A 15,885-nucleotide genomic window follows, 5' to 3' on the forward strand; every position below is an offset into this window, starting at 1 on the left:
ACAAAAACCGAATGACACTAAAAGAAGCCTTATGTCATAAACGTTTATAATGTTTATGACACGTTCATGACAGTGTCATGTCACTCTTATGTAGATACCTTCAAGTAAAGTGTAACTGAAAATATTAAATATTGGTGCTACTTAGATACCTTCCAGTAGTGATATCCAAACAGTACTTTTGTACTTTTTTCAAACATCTCGGTGCATCAGTGTTTAGTGTTTTTTCAACACAAGTGCGTGAACAAGAACTTAACCTAAATTTTGCTGTGATATAGTTGAGTACATTTTAGAGATCTACCCAAACATCTCATGTCAAAATTATGTTCAATTCCCAGCTCTGTCGGTACCACATCATATATTGCAGTGTTTTTACAATACCCATCCTTAGTGTGCAATTGAATCATTTTCAGGGGGGCAGTCAGGCATATTTGTTGATCTGGACTCACACTGGATACGTAGTGAAATATTTGTCTAAATGCTGATTTTCACACTTGAAGATGGGCTGTCTGCTGATGGCTGTTCATTTCTCCTGCTGTCTGTCTTGTCTTTTGGTCTCCGCGCCCACTGTATTTCTCAACAATGTGAACGTTTAGTCAGAACTTTTAAAATGGTTCGATGTGTGCATGTTGTGCAGATACAAACACACACACACACACACACACACACACACACACACACACACTCACACTCTGAACACTCCCTCAGACTGCTTCCCTTCATGTCTGCAGCAGTGTGTAGATGAAGGTGTAGGTTAGTGACCGCATGCTGCACTGATTCAGTCTGTTGGAGTGTGAAGTTTGACAGGCAGTTATGAGCAGAGAAGCTGGTGGGTGATGTGTGTGTATGTGTGAGAAAGAGAATGAGACACAAAGGAGAGAATGTGGGTGTGTCCATGAGCTACAAGACTGTGTGTGTGTGTGTGTGTGTGTGTGTGTGTGTGTGTGTGTGTGTGTGTGTGTGTGTGTGTGTGTGTGTGTGTGTGTGTGTGTGTGTGTTAGATTAATTGCAATTTTATCCAAGTCACAATATGGACTAGTGCAATATCCAAATCGCAGTGGGGGCGCAATATTAGGCAAAATATGTGTCAAACCATTCTGAATTAAGTATTGTGGTGCTGCTGCACGTCCCAGCCAAAGAATTTTATCCTACAGACTTAAGAAAAAATCTTTGTTTGGTACAGATTCTCGCAAATATCACACTATAATCTTTTTTTTTTTTTAATCAAAATTAGAATATTGATACGAAATGATCATTCACTCCAATATTGTGAATCATATCGCAATCGCAATATCAGTCAATAACTGCAATTAGATATTTTCATCATATAGGTCAGCTCTTGTGTGTGTGTGTGTGTGTGTGTGTTTTATTTATGTAATTATTTATCTGTGTATTTAGCAATTTAATTATTTGCATTTTGCCAGTGAATGACCAGTTCATATAGTGTTGTATGCTTGGTTCTCATGCATTTTCACATCAAAGTATGAAAGACAGTGTTGTGCGTGTGTCAAAAGAAATTAGAATACTACAGAGTTCAACCCAACAACCACAAATGAAAAAAAAAAAAAAAAAAGTGTGCTCAACTCTGACAGATTAACACAGGTATCAATACGCACATTGACTTAACAACCCCCAAAAATAACAATACAGCCTCTGGAATACACTCTATAAATGCGCACCGGGGAACGAGTTAACGAAGCAGACCAGCTGTTAATTAAATGTGTGCCCCAACAGCTGTAACGATAAAATGTGTATAGGTAACAAATATACCGGTATATCGCTGCCATTTCACAATCAATTAAACTCATCTGTTCCACAAAATTCCCGCTTAGCTGGTGTGCCACCTCCTGCATTACCAGCCCAGTTTGCTTTGTATGAAGGTCTGACTGAAAGTGCTGCACACACATACGCTTTGAATACGCCAAAAATATTGTGTAATATGTTTCTACTCTAATAGTCGTGCACTTTTTAAATACTTCACAGAAGTTAGGAAGTCACCTTCTGTCATCACTAATTAATGACTAAGGAGATGCCCACTTGAGCGCAGTGTTCCCTATTTGGACCTATTTGTCTGTGTGAAACACTGCCAAACTTTGTATTTAAAAACCAGCATCTGAAACCGTTAATAAAGAAAATAAAATGTGGAAATTGAAACAAGATGTGAGCAATTGACAAATATTGATGACATTTCTAAGGCTAATTTGCAAGACCACATATTTCACCAATTCAATTTCATATTGATTTAGAGTTCTGTACTTTCAACACTCAAAGTTCTTTACCAAAGAAAGTTGTTTAACTTTCTTAAGGAGACGGAGAGAGTAAAATTATCTAAGTTGAAGGTCACCAAGGCCTTTTGCATTTGACACCAGTTTAGATCCTATTGCATACCTGTAGTCAGCATTGAAACAGATATTGTTACGGAAATAAATAACAATATAATCTGGGGTTTATAGAACCATCGGGTGTCAACATTGTTTGACAAGTGGGTTAGACAAGCACATAAAGCATCACTGGTGTCCCACTTGTGCACACAATCATTGGTTTTTAATCCTGTGTCGATGCAGGAGTGCTGAGTGTTTCTCCTCTGCACCTCCTGAGCACGAATTTGTGCCAAGATTGGCCATATTGTCAAGGTGTGAGTGTGTATACTGTGTTGGGTGTGGGTTGTTGCTTAAAATAGCAGATTACGTAGATGGAGGGAACAACGAAAGGGGAATTATGTTGAGGAGTGAAGGGTTGGAAATGAGAAGGAACAATCCACAGTATATTAGAGTTGGATGCTTTGAAGTGAAGACATCTTGATGAGAAGAGATATTAAAGATAACTGATCTCAGTGAGGTGGTGGCGTTCTAGCCCTGTCTCAATGGTGAGGTAACATTTAAAGATCTTAAAGGACATTTTCCTCTTAAATGTGCTACCTGGATAAAAAACATTCCCTTTCAATGTGTAGACAGTTATTAGAATATGCCATGGGCTTTTTACCCGGAATATCTTTAAATGCTATTCTAGTGCATTTAAATACATTATGTTAGCTTTACTTATCAAGTAGGGTATTAATCAGACCTTTAACTGTTAAGGCTGTTTGTTAAAGAAATTGCATAATATTTTTAAGATTTGCCACACTTTTCTTGAGTAATCACACCAGTTATGTCCAATCGTTGGTATACAAATCTATCTTGACTATAACAAGTACCAGACAGCTCTTATTCAAACAACCATTACTCCCCTGACACGCTTATTTACAATATTCATGATTTATAATTAGTTGTCACACATCATTTTAGCTGTGTGTCAGTGAGAGGCGGCCTTATCAACACAGTGGCACATTTCAGGAACGACCACATTTGCAGCCTCCGCTGCTCGCAAACTCTTTACTTCATTAGTGTTTCCCGCTCTACATGTCTCTTTTTTTCTCCTTTCTTTTTGTTTCTCGTAAAAATAGGAATCATTTTCGAGTCTAGCCACCATCTTTCTGCAGTAAAAGTGATGAATCCTCTTTCCTGCTACTAATTGCATTTTCTGCTATTTTATTTGCCTATAAAAGATTCATGTTTTGCCGGGGGGCAAGATATTCTTATTGTGTCTTAAGGAGCGGCAGAATTGGGAGAAATGGGGTGTCAGGCTCTGGTTTGGAGGGGGAATTGATGGCAGGGAGTGCACATGGTTGATGGCCTTGCTAATAGATGGAAATGAACTCTAACAGGCATCTGAGGCTACAGGCACAAATAATAAACAGGGTATGTGGCCTTGGGCTGTATTGAAGCATGAAAAATGGCTGTATCTGACTGACTTTTAATTATCTGGTATTTTGTGCATCAGGAACAGTGATGTAAATTACATGTTGAGTGTTTTTTTCTTGTTTCCTCCATATTAATGCTTTTGTTTGGTTAATAAAACCCATACATTTATACTAATATTTGTACTCGGACTGTCCTTACCTGGTAAACAGTATTGGTTGTAATCCTCCACCTATGTTGATGTTTACCTGACAAAGACTTCTAGAGGCCGTGCAAATTAGGACTCTCTCAAAAGCGAAGGCGGAAGTATTAATGTTGTTATAGTGCCAGAAAAACTCTTACCCCTCATGCCCACTGGATGTGTCACCTTCTAGGTGCACTATGGCTCCATCACATCTCTGTCATGGTTTACAGTTACACTGCAAGTGTTTCAGAAGCAGATCATCTTTAAGCAGCCGTTGCTTTAGATGTGTTTGCTGACTTATTGTGTGTTTTACAAGCATTTTTTAATACACTTTTGCAGCTCACCCATGATTGATGGTACAGATAGTTTGTGGCTTTGTGCAGCACACTGTCTTACCTTTATCTTGTATCTGTATTTTCTGAATATTGCATATGATATGCATTCCGTCACATGCTTCAAGGACTTCGAAGGAGAAATGATCCAACAAACACTACAAAATCACTAAAAGTGGATGTCACTCTTCACAGTTGCAAGATGTTTTGGCAGAAAAATACAGCTGGGTGTGATGCTCCACTCACGTATCTAGTAGATATTTGCAAATCGGCTAAATTGGTTATTCATCTCCAGCAGTGTCAGAGCTGGAATGTGATAAAGCCAGGTCTGTTGGACATGGTGGCTAGGTTAAGAGGTTGGGGTTGACAAAGTGTGTGACTTTGACATTGGAGACCATTGTTTGGTATCCATTTCCTTTCAACAGTCGACATGGGTTTATTTTATTATTATTTTTTTTTACTTTTTGGGGCATTTTTAGGCCTTTATTTTCACAGGACAGATGAAGACATGAAAGGGGAGCGAGAGGGGGAATGACAGGCAGCAAAGGGCCGCAGGTCGGAATCAAACTCACGGTCGCTGCGTCGAGGAGTAAACCTCTATATATGTGCACCTGCTCTACCAACTGACATGGGTTTATTTTAACCATGACAACAGTCTTTCCCTAATCTTAAATGAATAGTTTAACACTTAGGGAAATATTCTTATTTGCTTTCTTGCCGAAAATTTGATATGTAGATTGTTATCACCTATTGGTAAATATGAAACCAATAGCAGGTTACAGTAACTTAGCATGAAGACTAACCTGCTGTAAAATAGTGATTGGTCATTTCGTCACTTGAGTTTTTGTACGGATTAAACAGGTTTTAACATGGTCCTTAGAGCTTTAAGTGTAAATGGATTTTGTTAATTTTGGACAGACTGATTATCTGTTTCCTACCATTGCCAGTCTTTGTGGGCTCAGCTTTATATTTACTATACAGACATCAAAGTGGTATCAATCTTTTTGTCTAAGTCTCAGCAAGAAAACAAATTTATTTATAACCCTATTTCCCAAAATGTCAAACTATTCTTTAACCTAGTAATTATTGTGCCTAAACCTCACCAAATGGTTGTTCTACATTACAAATGATTAATTATACAGCAAATGAGAACCTCAATATCAACCTGGAATGTGTGAAAATATGGTTTTCCCCCTCTATCTCTTACCTTTCTCTATGTTGGATTGTGGTTAAGGAGAACTTTTATTAGTGAAATAATGAGCACTGCATACTGCCCACACATTATACAGCTTTTATTCACCCTGTTGATGGCAGTCCGGCCATTCAGCGTTTGGTACAGAGGGAAGGTATTTGAGGGAGAGGATGTTGAGGTGGAGTTGTTATTCTCACAGGCTCTGTGTGAGTGTGGCTTTGTTCCAAAGTGGTGTGAAGAAGAAGAGATGGACAGAGAGAGGGGGGGAGAAGGGGGGGCACATTCTGGTGAAGGTCAGCGGGTTAAGCCGATGGGGATGCTTGGAGACGGGGCCCTGCCGAAAAGATGCTAATGCCTCAATCCATGATTCATCGCAAAGGCATCCATCACCCTGTGTGTGTTTGTGTGTGTGTGTGTGTGTGTGTGTGTGTGTGGGGTGTGTTTACAATGACGTCACCCCATCGGTCCCCAGGCTGTCAGGGCTGACAGGCAGGGGCTGTGGAGGGAGCAGTGTTTTCATTTCAACAAGCCAAGTGATGGACTGCCGTAGAGGGGGCGAAGCTGCTCTCTGAATGAAAGGTGCCACGCTGTTCGCTGTGCTCATGGGAAGTGGATTTGAGTTTGTTGAGTGCCTGCGTAGTGTTTGGCGGCCACACGAGCAGCATGGCTAGACAGTCGAGCTCCCGCGGAGCACATTAGCCACTTTTATTTTTATTTCTTCGCCTACTTCATGTTCAGTGCCTGGGGCTCAAGTTTCATTTTAATCACAGTTTACTTTATATAGCTTTCCACTGTTGCTGTCTCTCTCCCCAGTGTAGTCTGATACGGGTTAATTGAAGGGAGCTGCTGTGGGAGACGGGGAGATGAGCTGTAACCATCCATATGGGCTAGAGCCCATTTACCGGTACTCTATCGGCTGCAGGAGCTAAACATAGCTTTAAAACGCTAATGAATTTGTCTCAATCTCTGCTTAAGCTTGCGCTTACATATGGTTGTAGATTTTTTTGTCTGTTTTTTATGCTTAGTTTAGTTTTGCTTGGTTGAAGCTGCCCTAATTAATATTTTTACATTAACAAGAAATCAAATGACACAGAATTTAATTGGACTCTGCAGTTCCTCTCAGCTCTGTAAGTGTTTTTGTGTCTTTCAGCGCTTTTGGTTTCAGGCTTTACTTTTTTATTTCACTCTCACGGCTCCCATCAACCTGGTTTCCAGCTGTAGCAAGAAAAGTAGCAAACATTATTAACATAGTGACGCATCTAGCAGCTAAAGAGTCAGATATTTCCTTCAGGAGTTGGTGGAGACAAAAACAAAAAATACAAGCCTAGAAATCTAGACGCACCCTAGCAGCAGCAAATGTAATTTGCAGCCAGGGTCAGTCAAGCAACTCTCCGTTGGCTTGCGAACTGGAAAAACCAAACTCTGGCCGGGCCAATGACATCGTGTATAGAGTTGGTGGGCGGGCTTATGGCTCCTGCTGCTGGCGAACAGCGGTCTTTCGAATTGGCTTTGGTCGCGACTCTGGTAGACTTGGAGTTAAGCTTTTCTTTGAGCAAAGAACAAAGAACGGCACTGAAGTCATTCTTAAAAAAGGGAAGATGTGTTCAGAGTTTTGCCGACCAAATATGGCAAAAGTTTAATCTATCAACTAGCTCCGCTACCTTCTTCTTCTCCTGAGAAAAATGTCTGGCTTTTTAGCTGATGTTCCACCTTGTTCACCAGCTATTTTCTCACTTTCTCTGTCTGCCATTGCTGAGTGGGTACTGTAGTGTACACTGGGTGAGTTCTTTGATTAGTGGAGCTTTAATTTGTCTCAAACAATCAAACAGCATCATAAATGTGGATGATTATTTTCCTCTGCAGTATTTTGGCAGCATAAACAGATCACACACTCATGAATGTCCATCAATATCCGCTTAATATAAAAGCAATAAATGAAATCCCTGGACAATGTGCAGATGTTTGACTAGCTCATTAGGCTGTGGATAGTACTGTTCAGTCTGGTGTTTTTCACTCATTAGCAAAAATGTATGCAGAGGCTAATCATCCAAAATCATGAACTTCCACTTCGAGCATAGTCAATGTACTTCATGATCTGTGAAATAAGATACTGTATCTATTTATATACTTTAAAAAGAAAGGAGCACATAGAACATTTTAAATCAACATTTCTTCCCAAGAAAGATGTCAGCAGTTCTCTTAAGTTTCTCATTAAATGTGCTTCTACTGTTTAATTTCCATTTAAATTCCTAAAGTGCTATTTTCTATACCGCGGATCTAAAAATAAATGTGATTAACGCAAAACTATGTTTTCCCAGCAGATACTGAATCTTTGGGCTAAGTGTTTAGTCCCTTCTACTGAGCTTTAATTAAAGCAAAATGAGGATCCAAAAAAGCACCAGTTATGTTACTGCAGGACAAATTCAAACCTAAATAATGAAATTGAAGTTTACGGTTTGTTTGAGGTTTCCATTTGGCTCCTGGAATACTGACCCAGTTTAGTGTTGACTCTTGGTTGGCCTTAGTTGGCGAGCTCCACTGAATGTTGGGTTACAACTTTGTCCCACTGGCTGTTTGTCCTGGGAAGGCGATTCATAAGACCGAGATAATTATCTGCAGTGGGTCCTCTTGTGCATTACAATAATCCCTTTGGAAGAGGAGAGAAATAAATAAAGACAGACAGACAGAAAGATGGAGGATCAGACAGATTGATGTTAAATAATTGCAGCCTTTATTACTTTTAGACATTTAGGCAACCTTCCTACTTCAGTGAGATCAGAGAAGGGAGATGGAGAACGATGAGTAAAATGAGGCCAATGACACCCAACAGGGGGTCCCCTGGCACCTTGCACGTATACAGTTCATGCCAAGAGAGGGACATCTCTCAACCCTCTTAACAAGAGCCAGTGCGGCTCTGGTGGCCAAGCAGCGTGTGTGTATGCACATGCATTAGTGTTTTTGCAGTGCGGTCATGCAGTGCTGCTGCCTGCATCCATAATTAAGTCCAAGACAGAACCATCAACAGGAATATAATTGGCTGGTAGGAGTGAAAGCGGTGGGGGGGGGCAGCGGAGGCGAGTGCTGCAGACTTTCCGAGCGAGAGATAGAAAGGGGAAGAAGAAGATGGAGAGAAAGCCATTTACATGCTAATGCCGTCCTCAGCCCTTCAACTGCCTCGTTGGGGACCATGCCCGCTACTCTCGAATAAGCTCTTGGCTGGCAAGCCGGTCGCCATGTTTACACAATAAACAAACCGCAATGAGGTTAAAGTCTTTTCATGCATCTTTTTGTGCGTGCCTACAGTATTAGCAACAGTCAGCTGTTGCGCAACTGTTTTGTAGTGTCTGAAGTACTCAGCTGACTGCTTTTCGGCCTTTTTGTCATCCCTGGGTTTTTTCTTTTTTTTGTTTTTTGTTTCCTAGGCGACAGAATGGGCACCGGATGAGGAAACCAGGAGGTCCTGTCAGAGCAAAGGCAAAACAGAGGTAACCTCGACCCCGTCCCCAATTACAACACTTCATGTCTGTGCTGCCTGGCTTACAGAGAGGCCATCTTGATATCTTCTGGCTGTTGTGGCAAGGTCCTTGTGCGCCTTATGGGCTGTAAAGAACAGCTATTTCAGACCCTTCAATTAAGAGTTGGGCTTATTTGCAGTGAATGCACACGAGAGAGACAAGGGCAAGATAGTGAGATACACAAAGGGACTTCCTTTCAAATATCTGATAACCAGAGCTTTAATCAACCATCTTATATTGTTTATTTCGTGAGTAACTGATTGCAGCGTCACTTTTATCTCCCTCAGTGCCTATAGACTGAAGGGTGATACCCAATACACATAACAATCAATTGTCTTTGAAACTTGCTTCACTGCAATTAACTCAGCTCTTTGCCACAACACAAAGCACCGCCATTTCCAAAAAAATTATTCTTGCATGAAAATGTTTCATTACCAATAAATCTATGTCATCCCTTTGTTAAAACAAATTTGACTCTTTTTACTGAAACACATACTTGACTTACTGTAGAGCCTCTGTCGATGTCACAAATAGGCTTCCATTCAGCTGCAAATGAGTATTCTTATTTTTGAACAATGGACCTACAAGAGCAAAACCTGCAGACACTGAATTGCTTTGCTTTTGGTTGCATGCCAGTGTGATAGCAGAGGACTTGGTCCATTGTCCTTCTCAGCAACATGTCAAAGAATGTTTAGCTTGCCACCTCAGCTTTTCTTTGCAGTACTGTATGTTTTTGAAAGCTTTCTTCTCCACCCACTTCTCTGCAGATTGAATGTCAGAACTACATCAGAGTCCTGCTGGTGAACAAGACTGAGGTCATGACCTGTGGAACCAATGCTTTCCAGCCACTATGCATCACCCGAGAGGTACGGATAAGTGTATGTTTGTGCGTGTCATTTTGTAGAAATTCCGTGAAAACACTTAGCCTGCTACTGTCACTTTCTCACCCTGTCTCTCCCTTTTTCCTTCCATCTCTGAATCTTTTCATCCATTGCAGGTGGGCAACATGAGCAGTGTGCTGGAGCGGGTAAACGGTGTGGCGCGCTGCCCGTACGACCCTCGTCACAACTCCACGGCGGTGGTGACAGAGAGCGGAGAGCTGTATGCTGCTACCGTCATCGACTTCTCTGGCCGTGACCCCGTCATATACCGCAGCCTTGGCGGCATGCCACCTCTCCGGACTGCACAGTACAACTCCAAATGGCTCAATGGTACGGTAGCACAGCAAGAACTTCGCTGACAATGAAAAGCTCATTTGAGTTATTATTTTGGCTTTTTTTTTTCTGTGCTTCGGCTAATGATTGTTTTTAATTTGTGAAAAACGGCTGTCACAAGTTCCCAGAGAACAATGTGACGCTTTCAAACAACTTGTTTTGTCCGACCAATGATCCAAAACTCAAATCTATTTAATTTACAATGATATAAAACAGAGAAAAACAGAAAATCGTCATATTGCAGACGGTCAAACCAGCAGATGCATGCCATTTTTTTTCACGGTCATACCGATTCATTCAAGTTCATTGTAGACCTTTCAAAACACAAAGTTCTGTAAAATTTGCAGAAATACTAATGAAATGATCCGGAGTGTACTGGTCTGAGCTACAGCTTTGTTTCTCAGGGTGAGTGTGTTGTTTTGTATCAGATGTGAGAAATTCAATATTTTATTAATAATCTGATCAGGTTTAAACTCTTGTTGGATTTCCAAATAATCCACACAAGGTTGAAGCGGTGTCAAACAATCTCTGAAAATTCCTGCTGTAACATTTTCCAAGGCCTGCCTGGAGCGGCAGATAGGCCAAGTGTGCACTTTTGTTTCCAACACAATCGGCTCTATTGTTACAGCCAAGATAGATCAATCCGACAGAAGTGTTATCATAGGATTACAGAGACTTGAATTTGGATTTGAAGTTGTGTGTGGAACACACAGTACAGGTTAGGCATAGGTATTGGTGGGATTAATAGAATGGCAAAGAACATGAAATGCTGTCAATCCTGCTGGTGTCAGTGTCAATAATCTCCCTGCTGCTGACGCTGTGCCTTTTCCTCTGAACACGCCAAAGCAGAAATCCATTCACACACATCCTGACTCCAGCAGAAATGTAGATGGACCTTCTACTGCAGGAGGCTGTAATGTACCGCCTTCGGTATGCAGAAATGGTTAGATTACTGGAATCATTACGGTATATAGAAAAGCAAAGTAGGAGTTATTTTAGGCATCCATTGCTCAGGAAGTAAAGGTCAAATTTATTTTCTGCATCACAGACAATGTTAGGTTGCACTTTCAAGACTTGGATGGACATGAAACTCTTCTGGTTGAGTTATCAGCAGAAAGGATGAGCAACTGTGTTAGAAAATAGGTTATTTTATTTAAAAAGTCAAAGGCACAAGCCTGTGGACATACAATCTTAAGGAGAAAAGTCCACTATAGTTCACCAGTTGCGTTTTGATTATTAACACCCAATCACAGAGCTTGATATTCTGTTGTGTGCGCTCATTTCATCCTTTTCTGATTTTTGGTTGGTCAGGCTAACGCAACACCTTGGCTACGGTCCTTTCATTTTTTAATTGGGTGTGGCATATCTACTTTCAACACATGACATGCATGGACACAGAGAAAGGAAAGAGAATTTTCCTAATAAATAACATTTGAAATAATCAACCCTAACACTAGCCCGAAGCTTCCCCCAACAAAATAATTGAAGAGACGAACCCTTAGCATCAAAGTGATTATGATGCAGCCATCATTCCTGTTTATTGGAAATTGGACAAGGGCTAAAAATAAACTAAAATCAAAATGCAAAGGATTAATATTGGCTTTAAAATTCAAATATAAATGTAACTAGGGATGCAACTAGCGATTATTTTCATTATTGATTAATCTGTTGATTGTTTTCTATATATTTAGTCTATAAAATGTCAGAAAATGCCCATCACAATTTCCAAGAGTCCAAGGTGACATCTCCAAAATTCTTGAAATCTTCACAGAACCGACATATACTGTACACATTTTCTGCTTGATAAAAGATCTGTGATCAGAGATGTTGTTGATTCATTTTCACTTTAGTCATATGAATAATGCTTTAATCAACTGTAACAAACATATATTCACATATGTCAGCCCAGCTATAGTATGACAAGAAGCAGGCTGTGAGTTAAGGATGAAGGGGCGACAGGAATGGAGAAGTAAGAATAGGATCGAATGCAAGTGAAGGTGGGAGGTGGGGGAGTGAAAAGGTGTGGGTGTGTGTGTGTGTGTGTGTGTGTGTGAGAGAGGAGAGATGAGGGAGTTGCGGGGCAGGGAAGAGGATGAGAGGGAAGCAGGAGATATACTGAGGAGGTAGTGAGAGATGTAATTATTCCTCACGGCAGGGGGAGGGTGAAATTACAACACACAGCATGCTTCACAACACGCAGGGACTCAGCCTGAGTGTGTATGTATTGTATGTATGTGTATGTATATGTATATATATATATAATATGTGTGTATATATATAATATGTATATATGTATATAATATGTGTGTATATATATATATATAGATATATATATATATATAGATATAGATATGTGTATATATGTGTATATATATGTATATATATATATATATATATATATATATATATATATATATATATATATATATATATATATATATATATATATATATATATATATATACACACACATATATATACACATATATGTGTGTGTGTGTGTGTGTGTGTGTGTGTGTGTGTGTTTAAAAGTCAGACACACAAAAGAGCATGTTGGAGGAAAAAAGATGAGCGAATAGCAAAAGCGGATAGTGTCCTCATCAGCATAATCACAGCTGGCTGCACACACAGTCCAAGACACATGTTGCACTCCAGCTATATACATTCATGGCATCACAGACTGCTTTGCTTCGTGGCTTCTGTGAAGGTTATGGAGTTGCGTTCCCGGTGGATTTGAGGTATGAATGAAAATCTCATTTCCAGCTCTAAGCCTCTCCAGTTCAGGAGAACTGAAAGGCAAGGACGGGGTCCTGGATCTAATCAATCTGTTCCCTTATTGGATTCGTAGCCCGCCAGGCGCCGACCAACTGTTTCCCATCATGCATCTGAATGACACAAGGTGCTATAGAGTTGCCTGTGCTTCTCTCAATCTTCAGAGTCTTCAAGACTTTATATGTAACAACATATTTATTATATTTCCATTATTTACTCTCACTCCTCTCATCTTTAATAATATATAATATAAAATAAAACTAAGGGAAGTAATATCCCAATCCCTGTATATAACCACAGTGCTGCTTGTCTACCAGCTAGCATCCTGCCATACAGTATACATACAGGTGTACGGGGTGGCCATTATAACCTGACCCTTCTCAATATCACTCGGCTGATATCCTAATGCCAACACTGTTTGCTGCTGCACATTCCTTCACCACAGTAATCTCTTCCTTATGTGCTAGCCCATATTGTTGACTTTACTGAGGTTTAATGTTTAAGTATGTGTTTATTATGGTGGATTAGTTCTCCAGCAGAATCCTTGCCTTGCTGCTCTAAGAGCTCCCTCAAAGACCAGAGCTTTCCTCCAAAATGTAACTGTATTTTTAGTTATAAAATTGGAATTCTGTCTGAGTAAAATGAAGAATGATTAATGTGTTTATGTTTGTGTTTTGGCAACGCAATTACTTGACTCTTTGAAAAATGCTGACTTGAAAAATTAGGTGGGATGAGTTGACCTTTTTGACATTTTTCTAATAGAAAAAAAATTCAAAGTCATATGCATTGTATGCCCATGACGCTCTGTGCAGTGCACGGAAAGAGAGTTGACACTAAACATAATAAGAAAGTATATGTTTCCTCAAACTTATTTGGAAAAACAAATTAGTAGTATAGGAACAGAACAATCTGGGTGTGGCTACCTAACCGGTTTACAAAAGCACACATTGAACCATCTGTCCTGTTTGGACATGACCAAGCTATAAGGCAGAACCCATCCCCCGATCATCTCACTCTTTAAACTGTATCTTTGTTTGATCTAAAATTGTCATGCAATGTTAGTGATGGCAGCGCCTAACCAGCCTGCCGGATTGAACAATCTGTTTACCACTCAGCAGGGTGCTGGAAAAACTCATCACATTTGCACCCACACAGCTTCAGTAATAATATGCGGAATCTGTCAGCTCCACCTGCCCTTTGCCTGACAAACGTACAGTACAGTATGCATAAACAAAGGTATGTAAACAAAGAGACTCTGATTTGCGTCCATATAGCAGCTCAGGCATGCTGTATACACACACATTATCACTTATATTAAACAATTGGCTTCTTCCTATGGCCTTTAGCTGTATGGAAAGTAGCACTAAGGCATTACGATGGTTGAGTCTTCTTCAGCATCATTTACAGTAATTGTCCGTGACCCAACAGGTGTAACACCACTCACTTGTTCATCTGCATGCTCATTAGCACCAATTAACTTCCTGAATGGGGATATACATGACAGTTGTTGTTTTTGTCACACAAATCAATTAAATTATACCTTTGTGTGTCCTGCATAATAATCATTATGACAACAATGAATCTGCTGGGCTTTTTGTATTTTATTTCTTTAATGCCATTTTTTGCCTCTGATATAATTGCACTTCATTAAATGTAAACTTGAAAAGTGCACCTGCCATTCCACTTTAAACATACTCGCTCCAAATTCTTGCAGTATAACTACGATTACAGTGATTACAGTTGCAAAAAGATTTGAACACTCCCACAGCTGATTGTCTTTGTAAAAAAAAAAAATGTTATGCCACAAGTGCCTTCACCATGCGGTCGGCCCAAACCACGGGTTTTTTTTTTTTAGAGATGTGAAATGGAATAGGGAGGCTGCTGTAGCTGTGTGGACAGCAGTTTTGTCTCTTCCTGCTTCTTTTCAAAATCGTATTCTCTTATAAAAAGCCTCGCTAGCCCCTGAGGCGCATTCCATCATAGCTGTTAACAGGTCATCTCCTGCTGTGTGCATGATTGTGTTTATAACATCAGCATCTCCCTTGTTTGTTTTTTGTTTATCGGTGTGCGTGCATCTGTGCAAATTATGTTTTATTCCTCCATTTGTGTTTGTGCTCGTGCGAGTAGGTGTGTGTGTGTGTGTGTGTGTGTGTGTGTGTGTGTGACATCACTTACGACAAATGGGTCCCAGTGGAAAACTGAAGCAACAGCAGCACAGGAGTATTTTCTGTTTCATGATGTCTGCACACGAGTAGCACCTGGCTAAAAGAAGAAAACTGATCTGTAGAAATAGTAGAAAACAAAACTTCAGTGTGATGAGGCCACAGTCAGCTCAGTGTCAAAACAGCACTGTGGATCTTTCTTCTTTCAGAATGATCCATTTCAGAATATAGTTACATGTAAACAGTGTCACATGGAGGGCGTTATTCTGTAATAATACTTCAAATCTTATTCTGACTTCAAATTAGATTTTATAGGTCAGCTTGATATTGACTTTTTCAAGGAATTAAACAGATAACATGCTGGCTGACACTAACGCACTCAACTAGAAAAGCTAGAATAGACACCGCCTATCAAGAGTCTGGGTCTGCCGAGGTTTCTTCCTAAAAGGGAGTTTTTCCTCGCCACTGTCGCAACAGCCACTGCTAATGCTTGCTCTTGAGTGAATTACTGTAATTCTTGGGGTTTTGGAATTTATAGAGTGTGGTCTAGACCTACTCTATCTGTAAAGTGTCTTGAGATAACTCTTGTTATGATTTGATACTATAAATAAAATTGAATTGAATTGAATTCTATCTACCCTAAAAACAGAATGATCTCAAACCGTAAAGTAGCATGTCATTTTCTTTGACTTTTCCAGAATTAAAGAAATCATAGAATATAGCTCTAATGAAAACCTTCAAAAGACAGGCTGCTGTTAATGCTAATGTTATTTTTTTTTA

At 39.9% G+C, this 15,885-nt stretch overlaps 1 protein-coding gene across 3 annotated transcripts in view; it reads left to right on the top strand.

The window, feature by feature from the left end:
* The window catches only part of sema5ba (sema domain, seven thrombospondin repeats (type 1 and type 1-like), transmembrane domain (TM) and short cytoplasmic domain, (semaphorin) 5Ba), a 180,273-nt gene that overhangs the window by 109,265 nt on the left and 55,123 nt on the right, over window positions 1–15,885 (top strand). For all 3 annotated transcript variants that reach the window (XM_028590629.1, XM_028590632.1, XM_028590631.1), the window contains 3 exons: window positions 8,865–8,927; window positions 9,725–9,823; window positions 9,955–10,168. In XM_028590629.1, the coding sequence (XP_028446430.1) occupies window positions 8,865–8,927; window positions 9,725–9,823; window positions 9,955–10,168 (376 nt within the window). The remainder of the gene's footprint in view (window positions 1–8,864; window positions 8,928–9,724; window positions 9,824–9,954; window positions 10,169–15,885) is intronic.

The sequence above is a fragment of the Perca flavescens genome, chromosome 11, assembly GCF_004354835.1.
Source record: "Perca flavescens isolate YP-PL-M2 chromosome 11, PFLA_1.0, whole genome shotgun sequence".
In the NCBI taxonomy this organism is placed as follows: domain Eukaryota; kingdom Metazoa; phylum Chordata; class Actinopteri; order Perciformes; family Percidae; genus Perca; species Perca flavescens.